The 12,024-nt window shown below is 53.5% G+C and overlaps 3 protein-coding genes and 1 pseudogene across 5 annotated transcripts in view; 2 read left to right on the plus strand and 2 right to left on the minus strand.

Moving 5' to 3' along the window:
- Positions 1-12,024, plus strand: part of LOC119849428 (zinc finger protein OZF-like) — a 776,365-nt gene that overhangs the window by 305,907 nt on the left and 458,434 nt on the right. The window lies entirely within an intron of this gene.
- Positions 1-12,024, minus strand: part of LOC119849371 — a 1,398,949-nt pseudogene that overhangs the window by 274,810 nt on the left and 1,112,115 nt on the right.
- Positions 1-12,024, plus strand: part of LOC119849376 (zinc finger protein 420-like) — a 3,142,523-nt gene that overhangs the window by 69,573 nt on the left and 3,060,926 nt on the right. The gene's annotated exons all lie outside the window — the stretch shown is intronic.
- The window catches only part of LOC119849401 (zinc finger protein 883-like), a 273,312-nt gene that overhangs the window by 5,471 nt on the left and 255,817 nt on the right, over positions 1-12,024 (minus strand). Inside the window, exons 4-5 of the mRNA XM_043503852.1 lie at positions 6,229-6,317; positions 5,403-5,529 (exon numbers count right to left, since the gene is read on the minus strand). Of these exons, the coding sequence (XP_043359787.1) occupies positions 5,403-5,529; positions 6,229-6,309 (208 nt within the window). The 5' untranslated portion in view covers positions 6,310-6,317. The remainder of the gene's footprint in view (positions 1-5,402; positions 5,530-6,228; positions 6,318-12,024) is intronic.

A 12,024-nucleotide genomic window follows, 5' to 3' on the forward strand; every position in this document is an offset into this window, starting at 1 on the left:
AAAGCAGTTTCTCCTCCCTTGGTGTTCACACCTCAACTGCTAGAAGAGGGCCTCATCCTCCCTGATTGAACTAACCTCGTTATCCCTAGCCTGATTCTTGCTTGCACATTTATGCCTGCCTCTGGAAATTTCCACTACATGCATCCGACAAAGTGGGTATTCACCCAAGAAAGTTCATGCTCCAATATGTTAGTCTATAAGGTGCCACAGGACTCTTTGCCACTTTTACAGATCCAGACTAACATGGCTACCCCTCTGATGCTAGAATACATCCTGAACTTACAGATCCTGGATGAGTTCTAGACTTGGCACTTCTTGTAAACATGCTGCTGCATTTGGATAAAATAAACGTGGACTTACAAGGAACATTTTGGTTGCTGTCTGATCTAGTGCAAGGCATATTTGCATTCATGAACAAACTGTAGTTGTTTCATAGATAAATGCTTGAGGGAAAGAATCATAGAATATCAGGGTTGGAAGGGACCTCAGGAAGTCGTCTAGTCCCACCCCCTGCTCAAAGCAGCATCAATCCCCAACTAAATCATCCCATCCGGGGCTTTGTCAAGCCTGACCTTAGAAACCTCTAAGGAAGGAGATTCCACCACCTCCCTAGGAAACCCATTCCAGTGCTTCACCACTCTCCTAGTGAAAAAGCTTTTACTAATATCCAACCTAAACCTCCCCCATTGCAACTTGAGACCATTACTCCTCGTTCTGTCATCTGCTACCATTGAGAACAGTCTAGAGCCATCCTCTTTGAAACCCCCTTTCAGGTAGTTGAAAGCAGCTATCAAATCCCCCCTCATTCTTCTCTTCTGCAGACTAAACAATCCCAGCTCCCTCAGCCTCTCCTCATAAGTCATGTGCTCTAGACCCCTAATCATTTTTGTTGCCCTTCGCTGTACTCTTTCCAATTTATCCACATCCTTCCTGTAGTGTGGGGCCCAAAACTGGACACAGTACTCCAGATGAGGCCTCACCAGTGTCGAATAGAGGGGAACGATCACGTCCCTCGATCTGCTCGCTATGCCCCTACTTATACATCCCAAAATGCCATTGGCCTTCTTGGCAACAAGGGCACACTGCTGACTCATATCCAGCTTCTCGTCCACTGTCACCCCTAGGTCCTTTTCCGCAGAACTGCTGCCGAGCCATTCGGTCCCTAGTCTGTAGCGGTGCATTGGATTCTTCCATCCTAAGTGCAGGACCCTGCACTTATCCTTATTGAACCTCATTAGATTTCTTTTGGCCCAATCTTCCAATTTGTCTAGGTCCTTCTGTATCCTATCCCTCCCCTCCAGCGTATCTACCACTCCTCCCAGTTTAGTATCATCCGCAAATTTGCTGAGAGTGCAATCCACACCATCCTCCAGATCATTTATGAAGATATTGAACAAAACGGGCCCCAGGACCGACCCCTGGGGCACTCCACTTGACACCGGCTGCCAACTAGACATGGAGCCATTGATCACTACCCGTTGAGCCCGACAATCTAGCCAGCTTTCTACCCACCTTATAGTGCATTCATCCAGCCCATACTTCCTTAACTTGCTGACAAGAATGCTGTGGGAGACCGTGTCAAAAGCTTTGCTAAAGTCAAGAAACAATACATCCACTGCTTTCCCTTCATCCACAGAACCAGTAATCTCATCATAAAAGGCGATTAGATTAGTCAGGCATGACCTTCCCTTGGTGAATCCATGCTGACTGTTCCTGATCACTTTCCTCTCCTCTAAGTGCTTCAGGATTGATTCTTTGAGGACCTGCTCCATGATTTTTCCAGGGACTGAGGTGAGGCTGACCGGCCTGTAGTTCCCAGGATCCTCCTTCTTCCCTTTTTTAAAGATGGGCACTACATTAGCCTTTTTCCAGTCATCCGGGACTTCCCCCGTTCGCCACGAGTTTTCAAAGATAATGGCCAAGGGCTCTGCAATCACAGCCGCCAATTCCCTCAGCACTCTCGGATGCAATTCGTCCGGCCCCATGGACTTGTGCACGTCCAGCTTTTCTAAATAGTCCCTAACCACCTCTATCTCTACAGAGGGCTGGCCATCTCTTCCCCATTTTGTGATGCCCAGCACAGCAGTCTGGGAGCTGACCTTGTTAGTGAAAACAGAGGCAAAAAAAGCATTGAGTACATTAGCTTTTTCCACATCCTCTGTCACTAGCTTGCCTCCCTCATTCAGTAAGGGGCCCACACTTTCCTTGGCTTTCTTCTTGTTGCCAACATACCTGAAGAAACCCTTCTTGTTACTCTTGACATCTCTTGCTAGCTGCAGCTCCAGGTGCGATTTGGCCCTCCTGATATCTTTCCTACATGCCCGAGCAATATTTTTATACTCTTCCCCGGTCATATGTCCAACCTTCCACTTCTTGTAAGCTTCTTTTTTATGTTTAAGATCCGCTAAGATTTCACCATTAAGCCAAGCTGGTCGCCTGCCATATTTACTATTCTTTCGACTCATCGGGATGGTTTGTCCCTGTAACCTCAACAGGGATTCCTTGAAATACAGCCAGCTCTCCTGGACTCCCTTCCCTTTCATGTTAGTCCCCCAGGGGATCCTGGCCATCTGTTCCCTGAGGGAGTCAAAGTCTGCTTTCCTGAAGTCCAGGGTCCGTATCCTGCTGCTTACCTTTCTTCCCTGCGTCAGGATCCTGAACTCAACCAACTCATGGTCACTGCCTCCCAGATTCCCATCCACTTTTGCTTCCCCCACTAATTCTACCCGGTTTGTGAGCAGCAGGTCAAGAAAAGCGCTCCCCCTAGTTGGCTCCCCTAGCACTTGCACCAGGAAATTGTCCCCTACGCTTTCCAAAAACTTCCTGGATTGTCTATGCACCGCTGTATTGCTCTCCCAGCAGATATCAGGAAAATTAAAGTCACCCATGAGAATCAGGGCATGCGATCTAGTAGCTTCCGTGAGTTGCCGGAAGAAAGCCTCATCCACCTCATCCCCCTGGTCCGGTGGTCTATAGCAGACTCCCACCATGACATCACTCTTGTTGCACACACTTCTAAACTTAATCCAGAGACACTCAGGTTTTTCCACAGTTTCGTACCGGAGCTCTGAGCAGTCATACTGCTCCCTTACATACAGTGCTACTCCCCCACCTTTTCTGCCCTGCCTGTCCTTCCTGAACAGTTTATAACCATCCATGACTGTACTCCAGTCATGTGAGTTATCCCACCAAGTCTCTGTTATTCCAATCACGTCATAATTCCTTGACATCACCAGGACCTCCAGTTCTCCCTGCTTGTTTCCAAGGCTTTGTGCATTTGTATATAAGCACTTGAGATAACCTGTTGATCGCCCCTCATTCCCAGTATGAGGCAGGAGCCCTCCCCTCACAGACATTCCTGCCTGTGCTTCCTCCCGGTATCCCGCTTTCCCACTTACCTCAGGGCTTTAGTCTCCTTCCCCCGGTGAACCTAGTTTAAAGCCCTCCTCACTAGGTTAGCCAGCCTGCTGGCAAAGATGTTCTTCCCTCTCTTCGTAAGATGGAGCCCGTCTCTGCCCAGCACTCCTCCTTCATGGAACACCATCCCATGGTCAAAGAATCCAAAGCCTTCTCTCCGACACCACCTGCGTAGCCATTCGTTGACCTCCACGATTCGACGGTCCCTACCCAGGCCTTTTCCTTCCACGGGGAGGATGGACGAGAACACCACTTGCGCCTCCAACTCCTTTATCCTTCTTCCCAGAGCCACGTCGTCCGCAGTGATCCGCTCAAGGTCATTCTTGGCAGTATCATTGGTGCCCACGTGGAGAAGCAGGAAGGGGTAGCGATCCGAGGGCTTGATGAGTCTCGGCAGTCTCTCCGTCACATCACGAATCTTAGCCCCTGGCAAGCAGCAGACTTCTCGGTTTTCCCGGTCAGGGCGGCAGATAGATGACTCAGTCCCCCGGAGGAGAGAGTCCCCGACCACCACCACCCGCCTTCTCCTCTTGGGAGTGGTGGTCGTGGAACCCCCAACCTCAGGACATCGCATCTCATGCCTCCCAACCAGCGGAGTCTCCTTCTGCTTTCTCCCCCCAGACATATCATCTGGTCCACTCTCCGCATTGGTACCTGTGGAGAGAACATGAAAGCGGTTAGTTACCTGTGTCTGTGTTCCTGGAACCCGGACATTCCGCTTACCTCTTCTGGAGGTCACATGTTGCCAAGCTTCTTCACTGGCCTCTTGGCTCCTCTGTGCAACCTGCTCTATATCTTTGGAGCTTTGTGCCCCTAGAAGGCTATCCTGAGTTTGGTCCAGAAAATCCTCAGTCTCTCGTATACAACGCAGGGTCGTTACCTGTTGCTCCAGACCTTCAATCTTCTCTTCCAATATGGAGACCAGCTTGCACTTTGTACAGACAAAGTCGCTTCTGTCCTGTGGAAGAAAGACAAACATGGCACATCCAGTGCAGGTCACAACAGCTGAACCCCCCCCTTCCATATCACCTACCTACTATGAGCTTCCTCAGAGACGTTGGCAAGATGTAAGCCTCACTGGGCTCACTCCAGGCGAACTCCCAGGCAAACTCCTGCTGTGAGCTGCTCTGCTGTCCCCGCTGCTCCGCTGCCGCTCAGCTGGTTCGCGAGGCTCTGGCTATTTTTAAACAGCCAGGCTTCCCTGACGCAAACACACAGACACCCTAATGCCCGCCCCCTGCAGGCTAGCAGCCAATCAGACACTCACTCAGGCTCTCTCCCTGCCCTCCCAGCAAACACATGCTCGGATACTTCCTCAGCAAGCAAACACACACACTCGGATACTTACCAGTCCCAGGCAAACTCCTGCTGTGAGCTGCTCTGCTGTCCCCGCTGCTCCGCTGGTTCGCTGCCGCTCAGCTGGTTCGCGAGGCTCTGGCTATTTTTAAACAGCCAGGCTTCCCTGACGCAAACACACAGACACCCTAATGCCCGCCCCCTGCAGGCTAGCAGCCAATCAGACACTCACTCAGGCTCTCTCCCTGCCCTCCCAGCAAACACACGCTCGGATACTTCCTCAGCAAGCAAACACACACACTCGGATACTTACCAGTCCCAGGCAAACTCCTGGACCAGCAGCTCTGACTCCAGCACCCTGCTTGTTACACCCCAAGCACATTCTGGTTTGAGCGGAGTAGGCTCAGGGTTTGAGAAAAGGCCAGGGGTAGGAAGCTTCTGTTTGTTATGCGGGACCTAACCCCCAGTTTTACTTGAGCAAACAGGAGATATTTGACGCCATGTGATACTGCTCCTGTGCCCTGCTGCCAAAGTGTTCCGCAGCAGGGGAAGGTCTCTGGCAGTGTGTGTGTCACTGGCATGTTGGGGTGATGCTGAAACAGGACAGAGTAGAGGTGGCATTGTGGGGGTGGCGTGAACCTCATCTCTTTGTTTCCCCTTCTAATAACCGAGGGGACAGGAATCCTTACCCAGTGAGGTCACATTCTCATAGTTCTCCTGCATGACGTCTCTGCAGAGGGCTCTCTGAGCGAGGTCCAGCAGAGCCCACTCTTCCCTGGTGAAATACACAGCCACCTCCTCGAAGGTCACCGGCCCCTGAAAGAGCAAGAGTCCCACACTCGGTGCCTGCTGCCCCACTCACAGCCCCACTATTCGTGGGGAAGAGGAGCCAAATGGGAGCTCTGGGTGGATCGCAGTCAACAGAGTCCCACCCCAACCCCGTTCAGAGCATCCAGGAAACACAAGGGTGAGGGGACGAAGAGAGAGCCCCTCCTCTCTCCCAGCAGATCCATCACAGTAGCCATAGACTGATACTGGAGGTGGAGCTCCTAGCAGGGTCCAGGGAGAGCTGCCTGGTAGGAAGCCCAACACCCTCCGCATTGTGAGAAGCTGGATATGAAGGGAGGGGAATCTCCCCAAACCTGACTGGTGGGGCCTTCTTTCATATCTCACAGCAGTCGCAGGTTAGTCAGGTCAGGATCCAGCATTGGGAGTCTGGTCAGTTTTCCTAGCCCCATGTAGGTGGGTTATTTTCTGTTTCACAAATCAGGGCATTTCCACCTCCGAACTCATGGGTCTGTTCCTAGAATCTAGGCCACTTATTAAACTAATCCTGGCAGGTTTGCCACCCCCTGGCCTCCTCGCTTTCTCCACCCTGTGAATTTCCTGCCCCGGTCCAACCTCCAAACCAGACGGTGCAAACCTTCCCATCTCTGGTGTATTTGCTGTCCCTCTCCCTCCTGCAGGAACCCCCACAACTCCTCCCCTCCCCCCCATCGCCCAAATAATCCCTACCTGAGCTGGCTCCTTTGCAGCCATTTCTTTCCCCTGTCCCATGGGAAGACAGGATGAGCTGGAGGGAAACATGGATGTCATTCTGCAGCCTGGGAGGGTGAGAAGGGCAGTTGTGGGGGTTTCAGAACAGGCTTTAGCTAATTTCACATCACGCTTCCCCCAGGCTCTTTCCCTGAAGACAGACATCCTAGATTCTGCCATGCTGGGAAATTACTTGATCTCTTTATTACAGTGCAGACCTGGCCCCTCCTGCCAGGCTAAGCTCACAGAGAGATTTTTAATCTCCCTTCTTCCTCCCCCATCCCGTAACAAAGTCTCTGAACACAATGCTAGAAAAAAGCAGAACCAAAGGAGTCACTTTTCAGAGTAGCAGCCGTGTTAGTCTGTATTCGCAAAAAGAAAAGGAGTACTTGTGGCACCTTAGAGACTAACAAATTTATTTGAGCATAAGCTTTCGTGAGCTACAGCTCACTTCATCGGATGCATCGGAGTCACTGTGGGGGATTCCCTTGGACACCCCAGCAGGGGGAATATGGAATCAGGAACTGGCTTTTCCTCTGTCTGATCCTTTTTTTGTTCACTGGAAAGTGATTCTGCCCAGCAATGATGCATGTGTCTGGGTAGATCAGAGAGCTGGAAATTTCTCTCCCCACTCAGTTCTACCACTGCCCCTTTCAGTCTCTCCTTCCTGTCCCCTCTCTCCCTCCTCTCTGTTAGATTAAAAGTAATAATTAATACATTAATTATTTTTGGGAAAATATGGTCCAGTACAGACCCCTGATTTGGCTTGTATTATTAGAAAGAAATATGTCTCTCAGCCTGCTGAGTTTGAGCTAAGTGAAGCAGGCCTATTAGTTTGCAAAGTCTGTGCTAATTGTAGAAAAACATTCCAGAGAAAAAAAGTTTATTCTAAAGGTGATAAGATAAGACTGCTGTCTTCTTGAGGTCAGGAACAAGATTTGTTAATCCTTCACTTTTGCATTCCTATCTCGCTTGTTTTCTTTTCATGTGTAACAACCGGCATGCATATTCACTGGAGTCAGTCATGCCCCAATGATTTGAGAATGGTTACGTTAAAGAATGTGTAGGTAATAAAATATAAATGTGATAGGAAGTAAAATATTAAGTAAAATAGAGTGTGATTGCAATTGTGTGTTTGGATGAGTAATAAAAATGTTGAAGTGCCAGCCTAATAAATGACACCACATCGAGAGGAAGAACTGACAGGCTGAGGAGTGCATTGGGTGAGATAGCCCGATGATAACCCTGAGGGCATACTAGAATCCACCCACAACTGCCCCAAGGACGGGGGGGAGGGGGGCTTGAAGAACCGAAGAACATGACAAAAACATACTGTCATTCCGTTATTGCTGTGCCATCTGTGTGATTGACTATCACTTCAAATGTGAGAACTGTGATTGGCTATCACTTCAAACGTGAGAACAGCATGACAAAGCAAACCTTATAAACTTGTATGAGGATAAAACCCTATAAAAACAGACCCTGAAGACTGAGAACTTTGGGTCTGATTCTGCAACTAACCTCCAGGAACATCAGATGCACATCTGACAAGGCCCTGCTCCCTCCTCGTGTCCAGGCCACCTGGCCAGTGGCTTGGCTCGAGCAACCTCCAAGCTGGTAACTATACAATCAAACTATACTATACTATCATAATAAACATGGCATATTGCTTTATCACCGAAATAAGATCCTGCTGGTTTTCATTTTCTAAGTATAACATCTGGCTGGGAAAGTCCCATTCCTGGGTTCTTTGCTCTCCCATGGCTGGATTTTCTCCTGGCAATTGCTAATGGGAAGAGAAATGACGGGGGGCTGTTTGTGCAGAGTCACTATAATGCCAGATGCCAACACTTTCTGTGAGGTCTTTCAGTTACCTGGAGTCTGTGGCTCAGAATTTAGTATTAACAGGGGCCAGGGCTACCCTAGGGGCCTAGCATATCAGAACCACCCCCGAAATCCCAAACCCTCAGAACCCACCAACCTAATTAGGGTACCTCCTGTTCAGCCACCCAGACGCGTCTCCTACCACAATGCCCCTTCAGCTCCAGCTGCAATCTCCCCACACAGACATTCCCCCCCCCCACAACAGTGTTACCTCAGTGTCGGATAAGTGCATAGAAAGTTATCACCACCTCTTGCTGGCCAGTCACACAGGCAGAGGGAGCCCTGGGGGATGCTTCTTTAACAGGAGAATGGAAGGCATGGACGGCCAAAATAGGTAAGACATTTCCATGCCCTGTCACTAGCAAATAATGGCCCCCATGCATCCACCCCACACATGGCTACATCTTAGCACATTGAGAAGCAACCCCTCACTGAGACCATTTGTCATGGGGTTGGGATATTTCTGGATCCACGCTGCACTCAGAGCAACCTCCTCATCCCGTACCAGCTGGAAAAAAGAAAAGAGTCCAGCCAACTCTCCTGTTATCAACTGGGAACCATTGATCCCCCCAAACAGGGGGGAGGCCCCTGGCTTTGACCTGTATTAAAGATGTGGCTGGTCTCTTTCATCAGCAAACATTTTAACAGAGATAAAGGGGGGAACAAATGATTCTCAAAGGAGAGGGGAAAGATGATCACTGGGCAATTTAACCCCCTGCAAGCTCCAGAATGGAGAATGGCTCAGGGCCACAGGTTCCCTCCAAGGAAGGAGAAGTTGCTGGGATTTAGAAACATGGAGAACAGCCCCAAACCCAAGAGGATTTTTAATTGACATTTGATAATGACATAGAAAGCGGCAAAAACTGAGATTTGAGATCAATGTTCAGAAATGAAAGAGAAAGGCTGGAAATCTGAGGGATTTTCGATCCATTTTTGCAAATTATAGAGAGGAAAGTGGAAAATCAGAGGGATTTTATATCAGTAGTTGATATGAGGTAAAATCTGAGTGTATTTTACATCAATATTTGATAAATGAATAGAGAGGAAATGGGCAACATTTACAAACATTTTATATCCATATTCAAGAATCTGAGAAAAGGTGTAAATCTGAGATTTTCTTAGTATTTTATTTAGATTATTTATTTATTATTTAATTAAAGAGACGGGGGAAATCTCAGGGCATATTCAATTAGAAATAGAAACTTAAAGAAAAGTGGGGCAAATGTTTAGGGCAGGGGTCGGCAACCTGGGGCATGTGAGCTGATTGTTAGTAGCACTTTGCTGCCGGTTGGGGTCCCAACAGCTGCCCCCGCTGCCAGTCTGGGGTTCCGTCCGCCGGCCCTTGTAAATGTAAAATGTATTACTGGCATGCGACATCTTAAATTATGGTAAATAAATGAACACTTGGCACACAACTTTTCTCAAGGGTGGCCGACCCCTGGTTTAGGGTATTTTATATCAATCTTTGAGATTTGCAGGGGAAACGTGTCACAAACTACACATTTGATAACAAGAGAGAAAAACACCAAGATCTGAGGGGATTTTATATTGCTATTAGAAAAGGAGTACTTGTGGCACCTTAGAGACTAACAAATTATTATTATATATTATAATAATATCTGAGGGGATTGCTTGACTGGATTTTATATGATTGTCCAATACATAAACAAAAAGTGATGGTTCCCCCCGACTGCCACCATTCACATGGGCAACAGGGAGCCCTTTGAGGAGCTGATTGAAGAGGGCAAGGGAGGGGGAGCTGGAGGGCTCCCTGGATGAGGAAAGGGGGCAGCAATGGGCGATGGGCAGGTGACTGGCAACTGAGGGCTGGGGGCAACTGTGTTGGTAGTTCAGGGGCAGCAACTGGGATTGGGAAACCGGGGTCTGGGCAGTCCCATGGGGGACACTTGCTCCTCCCTTCCCCGCCCCGGCAGAGAATGGGCATCTCCTCCCATCCCCACTCCAGGGGCAGCCACGTTTTGGGGGAACAATTTCCCACCTAAACAAGGACAAATCGCTGTGGATAAAATGGGTGGGGAAGCCCCCCACGTGGGAGATTTTCAATTGACGTTTGAGAATTATGGCGAGAACAGGGGGAAATCAGGAGAGACGAGAGAGCGGATCATTTGGGGGGAAAAGGGGGAATCGCCCCAGATTTTATAGACACGTGTGATACTGAGAGAGAAAAGGGGAAAAACTTGAGAGAAGTATTTGTATCCGTGCGTGGGAGGAAGTGGCACAAACAGGGAAAGGATCCAATTAACTCGCCTCCCCCCAGGAATTTCTTGGCTGGACAGAGACTGTTCAACTACCCCTCCCCCCCCGTCCCACTGAACTTCCCAGTCCCTGCAACTCCGGCTTCTCCCGTCCCAAACCCGCCCCGCCGCCGCCGGACCCCAGGGGCAGAGTCACTTTCCTGCCCCCCGCCCCAGGGTCTCTCACTCACCGGGGGCTCCGGCGCGGGGGCTGGGGCGGGCAGAGCCCGAGGCTGCCCAGGGGGCCGGTCCCAGCTGCAGAAAGCTCCCCCCCGGGCCGGGCACGGAGGGGTTAATGACGGGGCCGCCCCAGCACAGACCCCCGGAGGGGCGCAGCAGCTGCTCAGCCCGGGCTCCTGGCTCACGCGGAGGCCGCCGCAGCGTCTGGTCTGTACCCGAGCCCCGCCCCCTGGGGCTGCCCCGCCCCCGGACCGTGCCCGAGCCCCGCCCCCTGGAGCTGCCCCGCCCCCGGGCCGTGCCCGAGCCCCGCCCCCTAGAGCTGCCCCGCCCCCAGGCTGTGCCCAAGCCCCGCCCCCTGCGGCTGCCCCGCCCCCGGGCCGTGCCCGAGCCCCGCCCCCTGGAGCTGCCCCGCTCCCGGGCCGTGCCCGAGCCCCGCCCCCTAGAGCTGCCCCGCCCCCAGGCTGTGCCCGAGCCCCGCCCCCTGGAGCTGCCCCGCCCCCGGGCCGTGCCCGAGCCCCGCCCCCTGGAGCTGCCCAGCCCCCTGGAGCTGCCCCGCCGCCGGGCTGTGCCCGAGCCCCGCCCCCTGGAGCTGCCCCGCCCCCGGGCTGTGCCCGAGCCCCGCCCCCTGGAGCTGCCCCGCCCCCGGGCCGTGCCCGAGCCCCGCCCCCTGGAGCTGCCCCACCCCCGGGCTGTGCCCGAGCCCCGCCCCCTGGAGCTGCCCCGCCCCCGGGCCGTGCCCGAGCCCCGCCCCCTGGAGCTGCCCCGCCCCCGGGCTGTGCCCGAGCCCCGCCCCCTGGAGCTGCCCCGCCCTCAGGCTGTGCCCGAGCCCCGCCCCCTGGAGCTGCCCCGCCCCCGGGCTGTGCCCGAGCCCCGCCCCCTGGAGCTGCCCCGCCCCCGGGCCGTGCCCGAGCCCCGCCCCCTGGAGCTGCCCCGCCCCCGGGCTGTGCCCGAGCCCCGCCCCCTGGAGCTGCCCCACCCCCGGGCCGTGCCCGAGCCCTGCCCCCTGGAGCTGCCCCGCCCCCGGGCTGTGCCCGAGCCCCGCCCCCTGGAGCTGCCCCGCCCCCGGGCCGTGCCGGAGCCCCGCCCCCTGGAGCTGCCCCGCCGCCGGGCTGTGCCCGAGCCCCGCCCCCTGGAGCTGCCCCGCCCCCGGGCCGTGCCCGAGCCCCGCCCCCTGGAGCTGCCCCGCCCCCGGGCTGTGCCCGAGCCCCGTCCCCTGGAGCTGCCCAGCCCCCTGGAGCTGCCCCGCCTCTGGGCTGTGCCCGAGCCCCGCCCCCTGGAGCTGCCCCGCCGCCGGGCTGTGCCCGAGCCCCGCCCCCTGGAGCTGCCCCGCCCCCGGGCCGTGCCCGAGCCCCGCCCCCTGGAGCTGCCCCGCCCCCGGGCCCTGGGCTTTGTTCTCCCGGCCCCCGCCGCTCCCGCCCCGGCCTGCGTCCTGCAAACGGAGCAGCCCTTTGTGCGT

This window comes from Dermochelys coriacea, chromosome 28 (assembly GCF_009764565.3).
Source record: "Dermochelys coriacea isolate rDerCor1 chromosome 28, rDerCor1.pri.v4, whole genome shotgun sequence".
NCBI lineage: Eukaryota > Metazoa > Chordata > Testudines > Dermochelyidae > Dermochelys > Dermochelys coriacea.